This window comes from Prionailurus bengalensis, chromosome E3 (assembly GCF_016509475.1).
Source record: "Prionailurus bengalensis isolate Pbe53 chromosome E3, Fcat_Pben_1.1_paternal_pri, whole genome shotgun sequence".
NCBI lineage: Eukaryota > Metazoa > Chordata > Mammalia > Carnivora > Felidae > Prionailurus > Prionailurus bengalensis.
The window spans coordinates 38640205-38663360 of record NC_057357.1 but is presented as its reverse complement, the minus strand read 5'-3'; the positions used below and the strand labels follow the sequence as shown (position 1 = coordinate 38663360).

At 49.8% G+C, this 23156-nt stretch overlaps 1 protein-coding gene and 1 pseudogene across 1 annotated transcript in view; both read right to left on the bottom strand.

Moving 5' to 3' along the window:
- TRAP1 (TNF receptor associated protein 1) overlaps positions 1-22008 on the bottom strand; it is a 48918-nt gene extending 26910 nt beyond the window's left edge. The window contains exon 1 of the mRNA XM_043560718.1: positions 21874-22008. Within this exon, the coding sequence (XP_043416653.1) occupies positions 21874-21949 (76 nt within the window). The 5' untranslated portion in view covers positions 21950-22008. The remainder of the gene's footprint in view (positions 1-21873) is intronic.
- LOC122471741 lies at positions 4202-5852 on the bottom strand (annotated as a pseudogene).
- Positions 22009-23156: the final 1148 nt, after the last annotated feature.

Sequence of the window (23156 nt, the reverse complement as noted above, 5' to 3'; positions counted from 1 at the left end):
GGGCTCCCCCTCCCCTGCCCCCCACCATGCCGCGAGGGCAACTCCCGCTGTCCCATCCAGCCCCTGGTGCCCGCATCTCGATGGGTTCAGAAGCCTTGGAGGGGGTCTCCCTGTCTGCAGTCCCATTTCTTCCGATCTGTCCCTTAAATTTCTATACGTCACTCTTCCAGCGACAATTCCAACGGTTATTTCCCCAATTCTGAAGACTCATTCCTGAACGCAACCCTGTCAACTCTAAATGCTTCCGGCTGGTATTCCCTGCCCTCCAACAAGCAACATCCTCCAAATTTTCTGGAATCCTACCTCCTCCTGCCCCTCACAGCCCCAACCTGCATGGTCACCAGCACTGGGGTACCTGTGCCCCTTTCCCCTACACCACCAAGCTCAGCACCCAGGGATCATTTCCCACGTTCCTGTAGATGTACCCCACCATCATCAGGTAACACAGACGGCCTCAAGAGAAGAAGCTGGTTTTCCACTGGTTAATTCTACTTGGAGTGAAGTACTCTTGACCAATGCATTTGCAAGAACCTACTGAACTGACCATTCACCCCCACTTTCTCTCCCACCTTGTTCTGCTAACAGAGCCTTCTTCCTGCCATGTGCTTTCAACGGTCCTCTCAGAAAACAGATCGCATTCCCTCAATGTCTCCCCAAATAAAAGCCATTCTTACCCCAAAAGAAACCAGAAGGCCCATGAAATCAAAAAACTCAGAGGCGATGGGCTCTCAGTATTTTGAGACTCCTACAGATGGCCTGTTCCAAACTCCAGAGGAGGGAGGCGAGCTGTCGGATGCTGGCAGGCCTTTCTACTTCCGGGTCATATTCCGTGTGTTAAGTATTTTAATCAAGAACCCCCCCCCCCCCCCCCCCCCCGCCTCAGGGTAGGGGGAGGGGTTGAACAGGTGATGAGCCCCGGGCAAAGTAGGAAGTGTTGAACCACTAATCGGAACGCCTGAAACTAATACAGCACCGTATTTTATGTTAACTGAAACTAAAACGAAAACTGAACACATCTCACATACTCCATTTCGCCACCCAGAGCTCCTTATTCTTTTTAACGAACAAATAATACTCCACTGTAATGGGCAAGCAGTGCTCAGCTGATGGGTGTTTCAACTGTTTCTAGTCTCATGCTGTTAAAACCAAGGCCCCGAAGTGCCACAGAACTGTGTGTTGTGTGTCACCTTTCATGGACGGAAGGAGAGGATACAGAAAGACTGAGCGTCCCCACTCCTCCGTGAGGAAGAAACACAGACAGGAGTAACCAGAAACTTGTGAGACTGTTTCACGGGGCTGCTGAACAGAGCACCACAGACAGCAGCTCAAACGACAGAAATCTCTCAGCTCACACCTCAGGAGGCGCGAGGTCAAGAACAGAGCGCTGGCAGGGGTGGCTCCTTCTGAGGCTGCGCGAAGACTCTGTCCCAGGCCCCTCTCCTCGCTTCCGTAGCCTCAAGTGTCCCTTGGCGTCTTCCCTCTCTGCACGTGTGACTCCATATACAAATTCCACTGTTTATAAAGACACGGTCACAGTGGATGAGGGTCCACCCTAATGGCCTCATCTTAACTTGATCATCTGCGAGGACCCTGTTTCCAAAAAGGTCCCACTCATAGGTCACGGAGGTCAGGAATTCAGTATCTTTTAGGGAGGCAACAATTCAACCCATAATGGGTATGTGGGAACAAAACGGAAAGAGTGGAGGGCTGGGGACAGGGTAGCAGAGCTGAGGGGAACGTGACGTTTCTGAGCACACCCTTTCGTACCTGACTCTGAGAACCACAGGACCACAGAGTAAGTCAGAGCAACCCGGGCATGTGGGGAACATTCACCGAGAAAGAAACAGTAGCAAACGTGCGTAACTGTATCATCAACAGCATAAGCATCCTAACCTAAGTCGCTTTGGAAAATGGTACTGGCACCGTCTCCTGAAGTCAGCCTCAAAAAGGCCTGCGTACAATCACCGTAGCAAACCACGAGCCATCCTCAAACTGCCGGATCTGCCAAGGGAGTACCGGTGGACCTTGACTTAGGAGCAAGGAGTTACCAACAGGGAAAGGGCCAGCCGCCGGCGCAGGTTGGCATCGGAGCAGAAGCAGGATTGTCCCGCTATGGACAGACTGGGTGCAGAAACAAACACCGAGGTGCGTGTGGGGGTCCACGTACACATACTTCCTAGCCGTCCGCTGACAGGCCTGGAGGCGGGAGCTCCGGCAGCGACAGCGCCTGTCACCAGGGAGGGCGGCCGCCCCAGAACCGTTTCTCAGCCCACGCCTTGGTCAGGCCAGGGGTGGTGGCCGGCCGCCCTCCCCGGCACCAGACCTTGGTTCCCCAGGTCCCGCCAGGAAGGGATGAAGGGCTCGCAAGGAGGGTGCTTCCCAAGGGCACCGGCTCCACCTGGAAGGCACTCCCAGAGGCAAAGCCTGGGACCATCTGAGCAACACAAGGAGGATGTAAGCCGATGAATAAAAGAAACATCCATGAGTCCACAAATGACGTATAAATAAATGGGGGAGGAAAGACCTCTTCCTCACAACTACAATTAATAAACGTGTAAGGAAGGGTGGAAAGAGGCCACCTCCGTCGGGCAAGCGCGGCAGTCGACGCCGGTTACAGGGATAAACTGCTGTTTAAACGTCCTCAAGAAAGAGAACGTTTGCAAAATCTCCACGTGTCCACCACGAGACACCCACTGATTTCAAAGAAAAAGACCAGTGGTGGACCGTGAAGAAAATGGCAGGTATCTCCAAATGAAGTCACCCGGCACGAGACGGGTCAACGCCTGCAGTGCCCAGGCCGGTGGGGTGAGAGGGCGTGGCCTCCCCTCCGGCGTGTTCCTACCAAACAGGCATCTCAACCTAACCGTAAAATCGTGAGACTAACCCACATCTAGGGACACCCTGCGAAGCCCCGGGCAGTACTCCTCCCAAGTGTCGCGAACCAGAAGGACAGACAGACTGGGATGCACTGAGGTGGCATGATGACCACGCGGCCCTGGACAGAAGAGGACATCAATGGTGAAACAGGATCAGCGCCAGCACGACTGGCACGCTACTTGCTAGCACGGGGCACCGCGACTTTAGCGTTCAGTAACTGCCGCAGGCTACGGGAGGTGTTAACATTAGGGGAAACCAAGAGGAGGGGATCCCAGAGGGGATCCCAGGGGGTATTTCCGTGAGAGCTCTGTGAGGCACGGAATATTCCGAAATATGAAACAACACCGTGAGGGACGTCCTTGCACGTGTCACTTCATTTACAGCCCAGCCTGCATCTGGGCGCACATCTAGAAAGTCACCAGGTCCCAGGTTGGGTCCGGTTTAAACCGTGGTTGATGCTGCCGGGTCACCCTCCGGAGACCATCGGTCCACACTCGGGCAGCACCACGGGAGTGTCACCTCGCGTGGCTGCCAGGGTGGTGCTGGGAACGTTTGGATCTCTGCCCATCAGTCAGGTGAGACTTCTGCTGTCGCTGTCTTTTCATTCCCCTTACGAGGAGCGAGACAGACCTGCCCTTATTCATAAATATTTACTTTTTGGGGGCGCCTGGGTGCCTCAGTCGGTTGAGCCTCTGACTTCGGCTCAGGTCATGATCTCACAGTCCGTGGGTTCGAGCCCCACGTCGGGCTCTGTGCTGATGGTTCGGAGCCTGGAGCCTGCTTTGGACGCTGAATCTCCCTTGCCCTCTGCCTCTCCCCCACTCACGCTCTCAAAAATAAGATACACATTAAAAAAAATTTTTTTTTAATGTATTTTAAAAAATGTATTGAAAGTATTTTCTTTTTTAAAAAATGTTTCAGGGGCGCCTGGGTGGCGCAGTCGGTTAAGCGTCCGACTTCAGCCAGGTCACGATCTCGCGGTCCGTGAGTTCGAGCCCTGCGTCGGGCTCTGGGCTGACGGCTCAGAGCCTGGAGCCTGTTTCCGATTCTGTGTCTCCCTCTCTCTCTGCCCCTCCCCCGTTCATGCTCTGTCTCTCTCTGTCCCAAAAATAAATAAACGTTGAAAAAAAAATTTTTTTTTTTAAAAATAAAAATAAAAATGTTTTAGGTGTATTTCAATTTTTTTTATTGAGAGAGAGAAAATCCTAAGCAGGATCCTCACTGTCAGCACAGAGCCTGACTAGGGGCTTGAACTCTCCAACTGTGAGATCATGCCCTGAGCCAAAATCATCAAAAGTTGGATGCTTAACTGACTGAGCCACCCAGGCGCCCCTGTAAATATTTCCTATTTTCTTTTCTGATGACGGACTTTTGGTATCCTCTGACCATTCTTGCACTACAATCTTTTTCTTATTGACTTGTAAGAGCGCTTTCTGTCTTAACGAAATGAGTCTTTCTTTCCCAGAACACTGTATCTAGTGTTCCAACAATCACGACCCCAGGGATCACAGGCATCCCCTCCCCAACAGAGAAGCAGCTTGGCGGTGGGCTGGGCCGGCTGCCTCAGTCTCCCGGCCACCGGTCCCCTCCCCCTCACTGTCCTCCTTCCTGTTCTGGGACCTGGGCATCACGCAGGTAAGGTCCGGGCTCCCTGTCGCCACATCCAGGAGCATCTGGTCCTTCTGGATGCCCTCCGTGAGCTCCCCCAGGGACGGCTCTCCGACCCCGTTGACCTCAATCTTGGAGAACACCATATTGGTGACTCCACACTCACCGTCGAGTGGCCGCAGGGGTTAATGGCTCCGACGGCCTGGAGGACGGTGAGCAGCTCACTGCGCTAGATGCATCCAGTGGCACAGACGTCACAGAGCTCCAAGTACCAGCACACCCGCTGATCCACCTTCCTCCTGAGGCCCAGGCTGAGCGTAGCCACGGATCCCATGAGGTCGAGGCAGCTGTCCTGGGCGACACACGGCAGCCTCCCCAAAACAGCCTCGTTTGGAAAGGCCTTCCTCCCTGAGATTCATGCAATTTTCCCACGGCCTACTTTTCCTACTCCTGTTGGTTTTTTTCTCCCACTTAATACAATATTTGTGAAATGATTTAATATGTTGTTCGTGATGGAGTAACAGAAGTCCTCACCGTTAGGGAAAAGGAAGAAATAACCAATCCGTATTTCCAACCAGGACTTTAAAACTTTGCAGTATAATTCTGAGATTACATTAATCAACAGCACTATTAAGAGCAAATCTGATTTGGGGTTAACTTTTCACAACGACTGTTAAGAATAAACCAACAGAGCAGTAAATCTGCCCGAACCAGATACAGACACGTGACCTGCACGTTGTCGGTCCTCACGCTTCCTCTACACCCTGAAGGAAAAACCACAAGCCTCAGGGCCAGGCTACAATGTCGGAGCATCCAGCTGTTTGGTGGTTTGGGGGCACACAAAATGGCAACGACAGTTTGAGTCTGACACCCCCCCACACGGGCCAGTGCTCATGCTGTTTCCTCTGCCAGCGACCACATTCCTCTCCACCCGAAGTGTTTCAGGACCTGGTGTGAGGCTCTCCCGCCCCCAGCGGCTCAACCCCCTCTCTCGACGGAATTCAGAATACTTATTTTCTATGCTACTCATTGGAAACTGCTGTTATAAACCAGCTCGTGGCACTCCTACGATTAACTGTTTGCTCGTGGAAAACATTTCACCAGATTACAACATTTCTTAGTATCAAGCTCAACCAAGGCAGGAAGAGCCACGTTTCTCCGAACACCACAGCCCCTGGCACAGAAGCAACTCGTTACAAACACGCAACTTACCGGCACGCGCATCGCGAGGTGCGAGCACAAGGACATCCGGTCAGCCACAAGTCGCTCAGGGCTCCTGCAGGGCCACCGGTGATTGGGAAGAGGGATTAAAAGTACAACGGCCTAGGGGCGCCTGGGTGGCGCAGTCGGTTAAGCGTCCGACTTCAGCCAGGTCACGATCTCGCGGTCCGTGAGTTCAAGCCCCGCGTCGGGCTCTGGGCTGATGGCTCAGAGCCTGGAGCCTGCTTCCGATTCTGTGTCTCCCTCTCTCTCTGCCCCTCCCCCGTTCATGCTCTGTCTCTCTCTGTCCCCCCAAAAAATAAAATAAACGTTGAAAAAAAAATTTAAAAAAATAAATAAATAAAAATAAAAGTACAACGGCCTATAGGGGCCGTCAAGGAAGGCAAATGAGTCAAAACACACTGGGTACTTTTTTTTATTTTTTATCACTCTTCTCTACGTCAGCCACTGAGCTTGCTTACTACGGTTTTGCTTCAAAATGGCATGTTAAGTAAGTACTGCACTTTAGACGCAGGCATACTTAGTATTTTAAGCCGTGAGCAACAGGCAGACTGTTTTCCTGGAATCACTTAAACGAAATGCACACTCTCCCACTTACCACGTGTGATACGGACAAGAACAATTTAACTTTCTGTCTTTACTGCAAAGAGCGCCACTTCCAGCATGGCAGGGTCATAGCCTCCAGCCAAACTGCCTGTGGAGGACACCCATGAACTTAGGAACCACACAAAAGGGCTCCCTAAAGGCTCTGGAGAAGTCAGCCAAAGCAGGCAGACCCTCGGGGAGAGCTGACACGTGGAAGAAGAGAACAGCATGGGAGGAGGGCACGTTCAACCCAGGGCGGCTGACACAGACACGGCCCCTGAGGAACCGGAGGCGGCACTAGGGGAACCGTAAAAGGTGAAGAGTGGGGAGTTGGAGAGGGTCCCAGAAATGAGAGAGTCAGAGAGACGGAGTCCCCAATTCTGGGAATAAATTCCTCTAAATATCTGGCTGACCCCCTGAACTGTGTGTGGGGGACAAACTGCAAATAGTCCGGTTAAGGCTAAAAGAATCCAACTGCTGTGTTTGCAGCTGGGGTCCAACCAGATTAATAATCCATTTTAAAACAAGAGCTGGGGCACCTGGGAGCCTCAGTCGGTTAAGCATCCCACTCTTGATTTCAGCTCAGGTCATGATCCCAGGGTTGTGGGAGTGAGCCCTGGGTCGGGCTCTGTGCTGTGTGGAGCCTGCTTAGGATTCTCTCTCCCTCTGCCCCTCTCTCCTGCTTGTGTGCGCTCTCTCTAAAAAAAAAAAAAAAAAAAATATTGGGGCGCCTGGGTGGCTCAGTCGGTTAAGCGTCCGACTTTGGCTCAGGTCACGATCTCGCGGTTCGTGAGTTCAAGCCCCGCGTTGGGCTCTGTGCTGACAGCTCAGAGCCTGGAGCCTGTTTCAGATTCTGTGTCTCCCTCTCTCTCTCTGACCCTGCCCTGTTCATGCTCTGTCTCTCTCTGTCTCAAAAATAAATAAACGTTAAAAATAAATAAATAAAAACAAAAAAATGATAAACAAACAAATAAATAAATAATAAAATAAAAATAAATTTAAAAAAGACAACTCCAGAGTTGCAGATTTAAGATCCCTCTCTCAACAACTGATAGAGTGAGACCAAACAATAAAATAAATCCAGATACAGACTGTCTGAGCTACAGTATGAAACTCTGGATACTCAGACTACACACACCAAAATACGTTTCTTTTTGAAAAGACAATTTCTTTCAAATGCACATGGTATATTTACAAGGAAAGAAGGTAAACTGGACCACAAGCCTTAATAAATTTAGTAGGACTAAATCAATACAGAATAAGCTCTCCAAACACTACAGAATTAAGTCAGAATCAGTAATAATAAAATAGCTAGGAAACCCCAAGTATCTGGAAATTAAACCACATATATTAAATGATCCATAGGTCAAAGAAGAAATCACAAGGATATCACTAGATAATAATGAAAATATAGTATGTTCAAAGTTGTGGGATCACCCACAGAAGCACCTAACAGGAAACTTACAGCTCTAAATGCTTATGTTAGTAAACAAGTCTAAGATCAATGACTTAAGGTTTCACCTTAGAAAAAAGTACAAAGTCAACCCAAATAAAAGAGAAGGGAGGTAATAACAAAGAGCACAAATTTATGAAACAGAAAATAAACGAGGAAAATTAGCCAAGCCATAGCTGATTCTTGAAAAAGATCAACGAACGTGATAGACAAACTCCCAAACTGATAAAGAAAAGAGTATCAATCACTAACATCAGGAATGAAGGTGGGGTTATCATTACACACTCTACACACATTAAAAGGACAAAAAAGAAACATTATGAACAAGTTCATGGCAAGAAATTTAACAACTTAGATGAAATGGATAAATTCCTTGAAAAAAAAGGGAAATGTATCCAGGGTGACAGAAGGCAAAACAGACATTCTTAACTGACTTATATCTAATAAAGAAATTAAATTTGCTTTCCAAATTATTGCCATGGATGAAATCCTAGGCCCAGAATTTTTACTAGTGAAACTTATCAAACATGGGAAAAAGAAACTATTTCAGAAAACAGAAAAGGAGTGAAATATTTTCTGATCAGTTTTATGATGACAACATAACCCGAGTATCAAAGTCGGCTAGAAACATTACACACGCACAATAAAAAATAAGAGACCAGGGGTGCCTGGGTGGCTCAGTCGGTTAAGCGTCCAACTTCGGCTCAGGTCACGATCTCGCAGTTCGTGGGTTCGAGCCCTGCACCAGGCTCTGTGCTGACAGCTCAGAGCCTGGAGCCTGCTTCGGATTCTGTGTCTCCCTCTCTCTCTGCCCCTCCCCTGCTCATACTCTGTCAAAAATAAACAAACATTAAAAAAAATAATAAAGAGACCAACATCCCTTATGGACATGGAGGTCCTTAAAAATTTAGCGAATCAAATCCCACGATATGTAAAAATGATATTATATCACAACCAGGGGGGTTTTCTCAGGGATGCAAGGCTGGTTTAGCACTAGGCCATCAATCGATATAATTTACTATATGAATAAATAACAGCAAAAGAAGAAATGGTACTAATGGGCTCGGGATGAGGGAGCAACTGAGAACATGGGCGCGGCAGGCCACAGACCGCAGGCCCACCTGTAGGAGGCAGCAGCCGCCACTACACTGCAACCTCTAGATTCCAGATTGCTGCCATTGTAGAACGCAGGCCCCAACTCGTGGAACCTTTAATTTTTTTGAAAGAAAGAAGCAGCTCAAGTATTTATGTGAAATCTTTTAATGCTTGCAACTATACTTTTAAAAAATGTTTCGATCATGGGGCACCTGGGTGGCTCAGTCAATTAAGTGTCCGACTTCAGCTCAGATCATGATCTCACCATTCATGAGTTGGAACCCCGCGCCGGGCTCTGTGCTGACAGCTCTGAGCCTGGAGCCTGCTTCGGATTCTGTGTCTCCCTTTCTCTCTGCCCCTCCCCCACTCACACTTGCTCACACTCTCAAAAATACACATTAAAAACATAATTAAAGGGGTACCTGGGTGGCTCAGTCAGTTAAGTGTCCAACTTCGGCCCAGATCATGATCTCACGGCTCGTGAGTTCGAGCCCTGCGTCAGGCTCTGTGCTGACAGCACAGAGCCTGGAGCCTGTTTCAGATTCTGTGTCTACCTCTCTCTCTGCACCTCCCTCGTTCATGCTCTGTCTCTCTCTCTCTCTCTCTCTTAAAAGTAAAAACATTAAAAAAAAATTTTTTTTTTGATGTTTGGACCAAACACAATTTATTTATGGCCAGACTTAGCCCTTGACTGCTAGTCTGCAAGTCTTTTCTAATCTTCTAATCTTGAAAATAAAGCCCTTGGGAAAGTTTACCAGCAAAGAAAGAATGAGTAGAGCTTTAAATAAAGGCTCCCACTCCTGTTTGGTAGAAATGCATCAGGAGACGACTTCTAAGGAATTAGATGGTCTTTATGACCTTGGGGTAAACAGAGGTTGGCAAACTTTTTCTGGACAAGGCAGGTGGTTAAATATTTTAGGCTTTCTGGGCCCTGTGGTCTCTCTCGCTCAACTCTGCCATCACAGGAGGAAAATGGCCACAAATGTGTGAAAGTCTAAGCATGTCTGGGTCCCAAGAAAACTTTACTTACAAAAACAGGCTGGGAGCCTGACCTGACCCACAGACCTTACTTTGCAGAACCCTGGGGTAAACCACAAAGGGAAAGACTGGTATATTTGACAAAATTAATAACTTCTGTTCATTAAAAAACAAAACCAGACACTAAAATGAAAAGTGAAATGGTAAAGTGCACCTGGGTGGCTCAGTCGGTTAACTGTCTGACTCTTGGTTTCAGCTCAGGTCATGATCTCTCAGTCTGTGAGTTTGAGCCCCACCTCAGGCTCTGTGCAGACAGCTTAAAGTCTGGATCCTGCTTCAGATTCTGTGTTTCCCTCTCTCTCTCTGTCCCTTCCCTGCTTGTAATCTGTGTGTCTTTATCTCAAAAATAAACATTTAAAACAACTAAAAAAAAAAAAAAAAAAGAAGTGGGGCACCTGGGTGGGCTCAGTCGGTTGAGCGGCCGACTTCGGCTCAGGTCATGATCTCGCGGTCCGTGAGTTCGAGCCCCGCGTCGGGCTCTGTGCTGACAGCCCAGAGCCTGGAGCCTGTTTCAGATTCTGTGTCTCCCTCTCTCTGACCCTCCCCTGTTCATGCTCTGTCTCTGTCTCAAAAGTAAATAAAACGTTAAAAAAATTTTTTTTAAAAATAATAAAAAGAAAAAATACAAAAACACCTAAGTCAACCAGTCTGGAAGAAAAGATGGGGTGGGGGCACCTGGGTGGTGTATCAATACAATGGGATTAGCAGCCAAAACCAATGAGCTACACCTTTAGCATGAATAAAGCTAAGGAAAAAAAAGCTGACCCAAGAAAGTCCCATCAGAACACACAGTATGATTTAATAAACCGTATGTGCTTATACAAAATTAGATACATATATATCCATACAAAACAAAAAGCAAAAGAGTAAAAACCACTCTCTCTCTCAAAAACAAACTAACATCAAAAAAGTGGGGGGTTGGGTGCCCTGGGTGGCTGAGTCAGTTAAGCCTCTGACTCTTAATTTCGGCTCTGGTCATGATCTCGAGGTTGGAGCCCCGCACTGGGCTGACAGTGCGGAGACTGCTTGGGATTCTTTCTCTGCCCCTCCCCCACTTGTGCTTTTTCTCTCTCAAAAATAAACAAACATTAAAAAACAAAACAAAACAGAAAATTCAGGTCAGCAGTTCCCTCTAGGAAAGAGAGAAGAGAGTGCAGCAGGAGCACACAGGCCTTTGAGGGACCTGTTATCTCCATTCCTTCAACTGGGTAATAAGTGTTCATTTGATGCTTTTTTATAAAACTGCACACACATATTATATGCATTTCTTCTTATGGGATGTGTGAGGCGGGAAAGGGAGAGGATGGAAGGAAAGAAGCTTCAGCCTCTCGGGGTCACGGAGCTTGCAGATGCAGAAATACGCACAGCCCCTCGGAGCCCAGCCTGACCCCCAGAGCGTCACCCATGGGACACAGCATGGCCGGGACGCTGCACCTCTGTGAAGCCACCCGGAGCAGGGAGCCCTCGCTGGAGGCCACCTGCAGGTATGAATGGAAGGTAAGTGCAGGAAAGGAGGGAGTCAGGCAGGGTCTGGCAGGCCCCACAACTCCATCCGTGTTCCCTGACCCAAGGCTCCGCCCCTGCTGGCGCTATGCTCTGGCTCCGACCAGCTCATTTTCACACGAAGGGGGAGAAGGCAGCAGAGCCGCGCTCTGGGGCGACTTCCACGGTACTTCTGGCGACCCCGTGGGGGCACCGCTCCAGGCAGGAGGAATCGGCCTGACCCCGTGGAAGGAGATTTGGCCACGCTGGCCAGGACCACAAATACACACAGCCTCTCATCTGGCGATTTCGTCCGGGAACTTCCCTCTGTGGGTACACCTGAACTTGTATGTGACGACAGAGCTGAAAGGCCACGCACCGTAACACTGTACATAACAGCAAATGCCTGGAGACCACCTGAGTGCCCACGTGCTGAGGACCAGTAAATAAGCCACGGCGCCTCCCAGCATGGAGGGTGGCTGCAAAGAGAGGAGGGAACAGCGCTGCTACGGGAAGTCTCCAACAGCTACTCAGTGACTAAAACACAGATTACGTAGCGTCATACAAGACACGTGTTTATCTGCACCTCCTGTATCACACAGACCTTGGCAGACATACAAGCAACTCCTAATGGAGACAACCTCGGAGGGAGAGGGGAAGTGAATGGAGAAGGGGACCATGCCGAGAACAAGACTTCTCAATGCATACCTTCTGAACCAATCAAATACATATAATTCCTCAAAACAAACACTTAAAGACATAAAGTGGCTGTCACAGAAGGGCCAGCCCCTTCCCATCGACTGTCAATGCTGGGGTCACGCAAAGGCCTGTACAGACACACCAGATGAGGATCCGGGGTAGAAATCCCCGCCCTCCCCCAGGGGTCAGGGGCCAATGACCAAGCTGAGGGTCAGCTGAAGATCAGTATACAAATATGTATATAACGGAATACTCTGAAGCAGAAAAATGAGGCAAGTCTCTGTAAAGTATCCTGATGTTCAATTATCTCTAAGACATACTAAGGAAATAACCTGGCCCAGAACAGGGGTTTGCATGCTCCCACGTGTTTAAAAACATATATGCGTGAACACGTACACGGAAAACTACTCTCATAAGCCAAGCATATCTTTGTAAGGACACTCAAAAAACTGGCTTAAGGGGGCTGCCACCAGGAGGGGAACTGGTGTCTGAGGGCAGCAGTGACAGAGGTGTGTTTTCCACTGCACACACCTTTGTGTCTTTGGAATTTTGTGCTGTGTACATCAGTAATCGATGCACAAAATAACCTATTTGTAAAAATTACCCAGTTACAAAACACACCAAAAAATTTACTAGGGACATAAAAATATTTGCGAAGGGATAGAAAAAGCTTAGGGAAATGTCCCTGAAGACGAAGAGTAAATATTTAAAGGCATCAATTCTCTGGGTGCCTGGCTGGCTCAGGCAGAGGAGCACACGACTCTTGATCTCAGGGTCAGGAGTTCGAGCCTCATGTTGGGCGTAAAGTTTACTTAAAACTTTTTTTTAAACTATGCAACCTAATTCTTAAATTCATATGGAAAACTAGATGTGCACAAATAGCCAAGAATTTTGAAAACCATGAGGAAATATGATTAACTGTGTTAAAGCACGTTAATTTTTTTTTTAACTTTTTAAAAAGTTTACTTATTTGAGAGAGAGAGAGCAAATGGGGTAGGGGCAGAGAGCGGGGAGAGATAAGAGATTCTCAAGCAGGCTCCACACTGCCAGCGCAGAGCCCAAAGCAGGGTTCGAACTCACGAAATGCAAACCATGACTTGAGCTGAGATCAAGAGTCAGACGCTTAACTGACTGCGCCGCCCAGGAGCCCCTAAAGCATATTAATTTAAAGCTACAGTATTGGGGCGCCTGGGTGGCGCAGTCGGTTAAGCGTCCGACTTCAGCCAGGTCACGATCTCGCGGTCTGTGAGTTCGAGCCCCGCGTCAGGCTCTGGGCTGATGGCTCAGAGCCTGGAGCCTGTTTCTGATTCTGTGTCTCCCTCTCTCTCTGCCCCTCCCCCGTTCATGCTCTCTCTCTGTCCCAAAAATAAATAAACGTTGAAAAAAAGTTTAAAAAATAAAAAAATAAAAAAAATAAAGCTACAGTATTAAAGTTAATTTCCTCTCTCACTTATTAAACAAAAAATTCCAGATGGACTATAAAAGTGCAAATAAAAGCTGAAAGTACTAGAAGAAAACAGAAGAGGTTTTAAGAACACCTTTACGGAGGGGCGTCTGGGTGGCTCAGTTGGTTGGGCGTCCGACTTCGGCTCAGGTCATGATCTTGTGGCTCGTGAGTTCGAGCCCCGTGTGGGGCTCTGTGCTGACAGCTGAGCCTGGAACCTGCTTCGGATTCTGTGTCTCCCTCTCTCTCTGCCCCTCCCCCCCACACTTTGTTTCTCAAAAATAAATAAACATTAAAAAAAAAAAACAGCTCTATGGATACAACTGACCCAAAGTGTACAAGCCACTGGGCTTTAGCACATTCAGTTGTCTGTCAGTCACCATCATCTAGTTCCAGAACATGTTACCACCTCAGAAAGAAACCACATACTCATTAGCAATGACTCCCCCATCGCCCAGCTCTGGCAGTCACGCTGTGGCCCTAGAGATGAGCCAGTTTAGGACGTTTCGCATGAATGGAATCATACTACACATGATCTTCCGGGCCTGGCCTCTTTCACTTAACGTAAGGTTTTCAAGGTTCGTCCACGTTACGAGGTATCACAGCTCACTCCTTTCTAACGCGGACCAACATTCCATTATATGGCCAGACCACAGGTTTAGTCCAGGCAATGGACAACTGGGGTGTATCCACTTTTTTTTTTTTTTTCAACGTTTTTATTTATTTTTGGGACAGAGAGAGACAGAGCATGAACGGGGGAGGGGCAGAGAGAGAGGGAGACACAGAATCGGAAACTGGCTCCAGGCTCTGAGCCATCAGCCCAGAGCCCGACGCGGGGCTCGAACTCCCGGACCGGGAGATCGTGACCTGGCTGAAGTCGGACGCTTAACCAACTGCGCCACCCAGGCGCCCCTGTATCCACTTTTTGGCTATGCTGTGAACACTGTTGTACGAGTTTCCGTGTGGATCCCTAGGAGTGGAACTGCTGGGTCGAATGCTAGCTGTTTAACCGTTTGAGGAGTGCAGAGGGCTTTCCAAAGTGCCATACCACCTTACGTTCCCGCCCGCAGGGAGAGCTCTGATTTCTCCACACCCTCACGGATGCTACGGTTGTCACCCACGGTTTTTATTCTCGCCGCCTGAGTGGGGGTGAAGGGCCACCTCACTGTGGTCTTGATTTGCCTTTGCCCGCCCTGATAGTGATCTCGGCATCTTTTTCTCTAATGATTTAAGAGCGAGGAAACTCTTCCTAAACAAGACACATAACCCTCGAACCATAAATTTATGGAGCACATAAAAATTAAAACAAATAGGATAAATCTTAAAAGTTCTCATCGCAAGACAAAAATTGTTTATGTCAGGCGATGCATGTTCACTAGACTTACTGTGGTGATCATTTTGCGATTAATGAATAACAAATCACTATGGTGTATGCCTGAAACTAGTATGTCCGTTACATGTCAGTAAAAAAAAAAAAAATTAGAAAAAATTACATATATGGGAGACACCTGGGTGGCTCTGTCAGTTAAGCGTCCGATTCTCGATTTTGGCTCTGGTCAAGATCTCACGGTTCGTGAGTTCGAGCATCAGGCTCCACCCCGCTCCTCCCCTACTTGTGTGTGTGTGCGCGCGTGTGCTCTCTCTCTCTCTCAAAGTAAATAAACTTAAAAATAAATACATACATACATACATACATACATACATGGGAGTGCCCGGCTGGCTCAGTCAGTAGAGCATGCAACTCTTGATCTCAGGGTGTGAGTTCGAGCCCCCCATAGGGTATAAAGTTTACTTAAAAAAAATACACATATGAACAATTAAGAATAATCACACTACCAAAAAAAAAAAAAATTAAAGCAGACAGGCAAACGCACTATGAAAAAAACAACGGAAAACGTGGCAGAGGGCCAGCTTCCTTACGAGAAGGTCACTGACAGATCTGCAATAAAAACTCCCAAGAGCGTAAGAGAAAAACGGCGATTCCCAAAAAAGAGAAACATCAACGGCCCTGAATCAAAGACAAAGAGGCTTTACCACCCTCAGGACTAAAGAGATGCATTTGAAAACACGACAGCATTTTCACCGTGAGACTGACACACTGTTAAGATATGTTAGGCTCGCGCTGGCGAAGGTGTGAGAAGCGGCAGGCGGTCGCTCCCCAGGCCCGTGACGGAAAGCAAACGTGGCAACGACCCGGACGCCCGTCAGGAAAGGGCTGAGTGAGGGGGCCCCACACGGCGGGGGGCGGGGGGGACAGCAGAGCTCTCGGCAGCGGCAGCGACGGGAAACGGACCCCGAGACACATCACAGGACGGGTCGGGAGGCCCGGGGCGCTGTGCCCAGGGCGGAGGCTTTTTTCGGGCACCACCGCGCAGCGCACTGAGGGTGGAAGGTTTTTTTTTCCCCGGTACCAACTAGGTCTGGAAAACAGCCTTTCTTCTCCTCGGCAACAAAAACTTAGGATTTTTCTCAGAAAACTCTCTGAACTCAACACCTCGTCTCCCCCATCGGCCAAATCTCAACCCGAGTCACACTGAGCCAGAAGGGACACACTTCTGACCTGATTGCTGTCCAGCGCAACCGAGCACCGGCTCCGGCCTCCATGCTGTCCCTGCAATGTGCCGGCCCGCTCCTGCCTCAGGACCCTGGCACGGGCTGCTCCCGCGGCTCAAGCCACCCTTCCCGAGCCACCTTCACCTTCTTGCACGCTTTGTTTAGCCAGGAGGCCTTCCCTGACCGCCCTGTTTCTGTCAGGCTCTCCTTCCCGCTTTGGTTTCTTCAGAGAGCGCAGCCCCTAACACCCACGCTGCATTTACTTGTCTCCACCCCAGCACCTTCCTGGGCCAGGATTCTTGTCTGTTTTGTCCCCCGGGAGGCACCAGAGCGGTACCGGGCGGACAGGAGGCAGCTGAGATGTGTGTTAAATGAACTGATATTGCCACAGCACGTGGGAGATGTTCTGGCGGACTAAACCTGACCGTCTCACGTCTGTTTTCCCCATGATGATGCTGGAGTCCGAGCAGGTCACAGGTCAAAACTTGTGACCCACCAAGTTTGGTGGCTGGTTCTGAAATCACTAAATGTAGGTTAAACCAGAAATTAAAAAGAAACAAAACAAAGCAAAACGGAAAGCAAAAGAACGTATCTCATGATAAAGGTATTTACAAAAAACAAAACAAAAAAAGGTAAAGGCATTTACAAACTCATCCAAGCAGGCACACATACTTGTATCACACACGTATCCTTGTATATAGCAAGTCATGATATGGATGCATTTCTTACAGGGAGCTTATGACAACAAAAGCCTCAAATTGACCCGTCTCATTTCAGTCAACACATTTCTAGGTTTAAAGCTTTGGCTTCAGGGGTGCCTGGGTGGCTCAGTCGGTTTCTGCTCAAGTCATGATCTCACGTTCGTTTGAGCCCCACGCTGGGCTCTGCAGTGACAGCAAGGAGCCTGCTTGGGACTCTCTCTCTGTCCTTCTCTCTGTTCCTCCCCTGCTCACATGCAACGTTTTCTTAAATAAACTTAAAAAAAACCAAATATTCTAGAGGGCTACGCTGAAGCACCAAAAATGCAATTCAAGAACATCGTGTGGCTTTGAACCTAAAACATTTCACTCGAACATAAACCGGGGACACTTCATTGGTCCCAAGCCAGAATTTTGGTTTGAGACAGCAACCACCGCCCTGCCTCAGCGAGACTCTCCTTACAGAAATCGCCTTTCTTACCTGGTATCTGACTCTGGGGCAGAGGCAGGAAATGTCTGTTTTTCTCACCAGCCTCACTGCATGTCCTCACCCCGCTTCCTTCAAGGAGCCATTTCCCTTACTTAGTCAAGGGGGGAGCAAAACGCTTGGGAGATTCCCCCCGCCCTTAATTCTGGCCACCTACTCGGCCAGCGACTAATACGGCCTTTGCTAACCTCTTATGTTTCGGTTGGTCTGATCTTCTGCAGATGCACTCAACCCCTCTGGTCCTAACCCAGCGCCTCATGCCCAAGGCCCACCTGGTGCCTCTTGGGCAGTCGGTCACACACCCTTTGTGTATGTGCTTTGCCCGTGCTGGCCAAGGCCCCAGCACTGCGGTTTACAGAGGTGGCCCTGACATTCAGAGTCTAAAGGTTAAGGATCAAACCTATCCTTGTTATGTTATGGTGGCAGCACAAATAGCTGTTTCCCGGGAGGATGAAACCTGAGCCACAAAAGCTGTCCGCTCATCCTGAAAACAGCCTGGGAACACCTAAAATCTGCCTACTGAATTCTTGAGCCGGCTGCAGCACAAGAGGCGGGAGGTTATAAATTAGATAGCACGGCTCCCCCCCCAAACAAAGTAAGGGCACAGGAAGGAAGCAGAATAACACAACAAAAGAACAAAAGCAAGAAATGTGAGGCTGTGGCTGCACAGGGTCCAGGTGGGATTCATTTTGGGAAATAAAACCAACCTGCGTGAGCAACTACAACGACAACGGGAACCCTACTCTTCTGACGTTTCTGGCACTTGGGGCAGACTCCTCGCCCCTTGGAAGTCTCGCCTCTAAGGCAGAAAATTCCAGGAGATGATCCTGCTTACAGAGATTGGAAAAGGCAGAAGACGGTAACTTGAGCACTACAGTGGCTGCCTCATGACGGGTCCTGGAAACGTCACTGGTGAGAACAAGAACATCCTCGAGATTAGGAAACAGGGCTGAGGGGCTGTGGTGTCTCCAAAGTTACAAAGCCCCGTGAAATGACCAACCTGCTACCCTCTCCGCCACACAACACAATCATTTGCTTTTGGAGACCAAGTCTGTTTCTCGTTTTTTTTTTTTTTTTAAGTTTATTTATTTGGGGGGGTGGGGTGGCGAGTAGGGGAGGGGCATAGGAGGGAGAGAGAATCCCAAAGCAGGCTCTGCATTGTCAGCACAGAGCCCGACACGAGGCTTGATTCCACCACCACGAGATCATGACCTGAGCTGCAATCAAGACTCAGAGGCTCAACCGAATGAGCCACCCAAGTGCTCCCTGTTGCTGATTTTTCAGGCTCATCATCTCTTGTTTGGGAGGTGGCATTCTTGTTTGTCTACCAGCTACTTCTGTTACTTGTTGCAACTGGTGAAAAAGGCTGATGGCAGTTTAGGTTTTTTACTACTAACGTTACATTTTCATGATTGCCCAGGTTGTGATAGCCCTAACTCCCTATAATAATGACATTTTACCAGGCGAAGGAAGTGTTGGTTCCCAACTACCAATCAACATAAGATTCACCAGGGACGTTATCTGTAACCAGCCACCTGGTCCTGAGGGCGTGCAGAAAATCAGGTGTGAGGACCTCACGGTGCCTGCAGCTGGGCGCTTCCAGCACTGGCCCAGGTCTGGCACTGTGATCACCCTGACAATTACAGAAAATGATCCACAAGTTGACATCTAACAGAACAGAAAGGACATAATCTTCAACCTTATTCACACTCACTCCCCTATACTATTTCTCGTCAAACCCAATCATTCAGAATGGGGCCTTACCTTGCATCTGTGCTCTCAAGACACGGCCCATGACCCTCCCTTCTAGGAGACCCACACAAGCAACCATCCACGTGTTTCTGCACTCCCTGTCTGGCCAGAGGCCTCCAGTATGCCCCGAACACTCGGCGGCCACATGCTCCTACTTAACCTACGACCGCAACAGCACATCATCAGTCACATCATCTCTGAAGTCCCAGAGAGCATTCAAAATATTTAGAGGGGCGCCCGGGTAGCTCAACTGGTTAAGCGTCCTAACTCTTAATAGCAGCTCACGTCGTGATCTCGCGGTTCTTAAGTTTGAGCCCTGCAGTGGCTATGCAAAACCTTTAAAAATTATTGCATAAAGGGGTGCCTGGGTGGCTCAGTTGGTTGAGCATCAGACTCTTGATGTCTGTTCAGGTCGTGACCTCGCATTCATTAGATCAAGCCCCATGTCAAGGCTCCACACTCAGTGGAACCCACTGCCCTCCACTGAGTGTGGAGCCTGTTTGGGATTCTCTCCTTCTCTCTCTGCCCCTCCCCCACTGGTGCTCGCTTGCCCTCAAAATAAATACATATTTAAGAAATCGCTTAAAAAAACAGACACTGACATTTAAAACTCAGGGAACAGAAAAAAAGTGTCAAAGATATGAAAAAGAAATTAATATGAGACATACAAATGGCCATTAAGCAAATGAACACAGTCTAACTACTAAGAAGAAAACGCCTTGATATAAGGAGTCTCATTACCTGCTGATGGGAATATAAATTGCTTAAGCTTTTTTGGACAGTAATTTGGCAACATCAGTTAACATTTCAAATACGCACAGACTCTGAACCATCAATTCTAAAACTCGAATTCTAAAATTCTAAAGAGATACCATACATGTGCACAAAGACTTAAATACTCGCCCATTCTACCTGAAATCATTATTGTATTATATGCTAACTGGGATGTAAATCTTTAAAAATTTAAAAAAATAAATCCCAGCTGGGAAACAAAAAAGTCACCCATTGTACACAGTACTGTAACAACAAATACAAAACCACAGAAACAATCTTGATTATGTCCATTGGGAGCGGGTCACAGATGGACATGAGGGAACAAGTAAGACGCCCAGAGAAGGCACGCTGTAGACACATCCATGCGTAGACCACACACATCCCATTACCAGTCAGCCTCGGATCCCACAGCCTTCCTGCCTGCCAGGGACACCACGTAGCAGCTGATGACACTGTGAGTCGCTCAGAAGATTTTCTCTTCTGTAAGATGAGAATTTGAGAAGATCTGCTTTCTCTGACAGATTGATTTGCTGAGAGTTGACAGGTAAATCCTATCTGCTGACCTCCAAGAAACCAAGAAAGTTCAGGATCTGGCTACTTCTCCCACCTCCCCCACGAGCATCCTGGCGAAGCCACAATCCCGCAGGCCTCCTCCCTACCTCGACCCCCACTGCAACCACTGCCCCCTCCTCCAAACCTGTTCCTACATTTATATCTCCTCCACAGTAGGGCAAAATCCTCACAATGGCCAGTGAGGGACTGCCCTCAGTCTCCTGTGGCTCACAGGACACTGCTAGTTAAATGCTAAGTCCATAACAAAGGATGCTATGCAGCCACTGGAAAGCCACAGACCGGGGGTATACTGAGCAAGATGTGGAAGCTTTGCAGGGAACGTTATAAACAACTCAGTAGCAAGGGTGCTGGCTTGGGCAGAAGAGCATGCGACTCTGAATCTTAGGGTTGGGGGTCTGAGCTGCACGTTGGGTACACAGAGTACTTAAAATCTTAAAGTACAATTCAGGGGCGCCTGGTGGCTCAGGTCCTGATCTCAAGGTTGGAGACCCGCATAAGGGCTCTCCGTCAGTGCAGAGCCCGTTTCGGATCCTCTGTCCCTCTCTCTTCTCTCTGCCCCTCCCCTGCTCATGCTCTCTCAAAACTAAACATTTTTGTAAAAATTCAGTAACAAACTGCACATACAGTGTAGGCCCTTTCAGATAAAAATAGACACATCTTGGGGCCCTGGGTGGCTCAGTCGGTTAAGCGTCAGACTTCGGCTCAGGTGATGATCTCGCGGTTTGTGAGTTCGAGCCCCGCGCGGGCTCTGCGTTGACAGCTGGGAGCCTGGAGCCTGCTTCGGATTCTGTGTCTCCCTCTCTCTGCCCTGCCCCGCTTGTGCTCTCTCAAAAATGAATGTGAAAAAAATTAAAAAAAAAAAAAAAAAATAGACACAGCTGTTCACGTGTGTGTGAACACCGTGCAAAGAACCTGGAAGGACCTCTAAGTCGTTCACCAATGGTTTCTTACCAGTGGGGAAGGAGAAAGATTATGGTTATTCTTCCCCGGCCCACCCCCAGTATTTCCTGGGAATACGGTGAAGAACCATAGTGTCCGGGGACTGCACCAGGGTAGAGCCTGTTCTGCACGGTTCGCAGCCCTGTGCTTTCCCAGGCAGAGCGGACACTCAGGGTTGAAAGAAGCACAGCCAGTGGTTTCTGCATCACGCCGGTATAAAACAACTTGGGGGCGGGGAGGCATGAAATCGCCACGAAGGAGCTTAAATGATCACCCAGGTGAAGTCCGTTTCTAACGCACACGAGCCCTCGCCTTCCACTCTCCGAAAACGCCCTCCGCCGCAGGAGCGAGGAGCGCCCGACCCCTCTGCTTGACCCGGGTCCGAGGGCTCGACGCGAAGAAGCACCTGCAGGAGTCCCGCGGGCCGGGGCGCATCCCCGCTACCTGAGGGCTGGGGAGAAACGCGGCCGCACCGCGCGCTCAGCGTTCGCCGGGTGTGTGGCGCATAAATCTCACAGAACCTCCACGTGTCCCACGGAAGAGGAAGCCGGCTCGGGACCGAGGCGGGGCCCGCCTGCCACCCGGCCCCCCTCACCTGTCGGGACGGCCGCCAAAGCTGGCGCCCGCAGACTGCGCCCCCATAGCAGCAGCACCCTGAACTCGCGCGCCATGTCGGTCCTACCCAGCGCCTAGGACACCACGCTCCGCGGGGGGCGGAACGGGGCGGGGCCTTCCTGGGGCGCGGCGCGGTGACGTCACGGAGAGCGCCGGGCTGCCCGGCCCGCTGCCTGCGCCCGCGGGTGGGCGGGGGCCTCCGTGGCGCGGGCGCCGGCTGCCCGCGCGGGGACAGTCGGGCCTGAGGGAGGGCCCTCCGTGACCTTGTGTCGCGTTGTCAAGGACGACGAGACGTGCGCGCGGGCCCTGGGCCCTGGCCCGCCAGCTGGGCCTCACTTCGTGCATCCCCTAAATGGGGCCGACGCCCGCACACACCCGGCTGTGAAAGGTGGCGCCGGGGCGGAAGCAGTGCACGTCCCCGGGGCTTGACGAGTTTGGGGCCGCCGGCTCTACCGAGGCGGGCGGAGGAAGAGATGGGGTGGGTTTCACTCCAAAACGTGAACTCAGGGGCCGCTCCACCGGCAGGACTGGGCATATTCATTCTTTGCCTCCCGCCTTGCTGGAGGTGAGGCTGAAGTTGAGACCGCAACTCCTTTTATTTTAATTAAGAAAAAAAAATTCTTTTTTTTGAATTGAAGTGTGGTTGACACACAAAGTTCCAGGCATGGAACGTAGTGATTCAGCGGCGCCGCACCTCGTGCTGCGCTCACTCGCTGCGAGCTACCCTAGACACCCACGGCGCCACTCCTTCTCGGCCTGTGACTGTTGTCGCTGTGCCGTGCTTTTCCCGTCGCTGTGCGGTACTTTTCCTGCCCACGTCAACGCCCCTTCTCGCCGAGTGCCATGGCTCACAACGTGCCCGGGCGGCTCCCCAAGTGATTCGGAGGCTCACCGACACAATCCTGCGGAAACGGAGGTGCTCGAGGTTTGTCCGGCGCTGCAAAGTACGGGAGTCAGGAGAGCCTCACCCCACCCCCCCCCACCCCACCCCCCCAGCGGGGACGTAGTTGGAGCGCTTCGGGGATTCTTCCAGGTGGAAGGTGTCAAGGTTGAGCCCCACGTGCCAGGCTTCAGCAACTCAGGGATGATGGGATTTTTTTTAAAGTTTATTTATTTACTTTGAGGAAGAGGGGGAGAACGAGTAGGGGAGGGACAGAGAGGGAGAGAGAATCCCAAGCAGCTTCCACGCTGTCATTGCAGAGCCTGATGAGAGACGCAAACGCCTGAACCTTGAGATCATGACCTGAGCCGAAATCAAGAGTC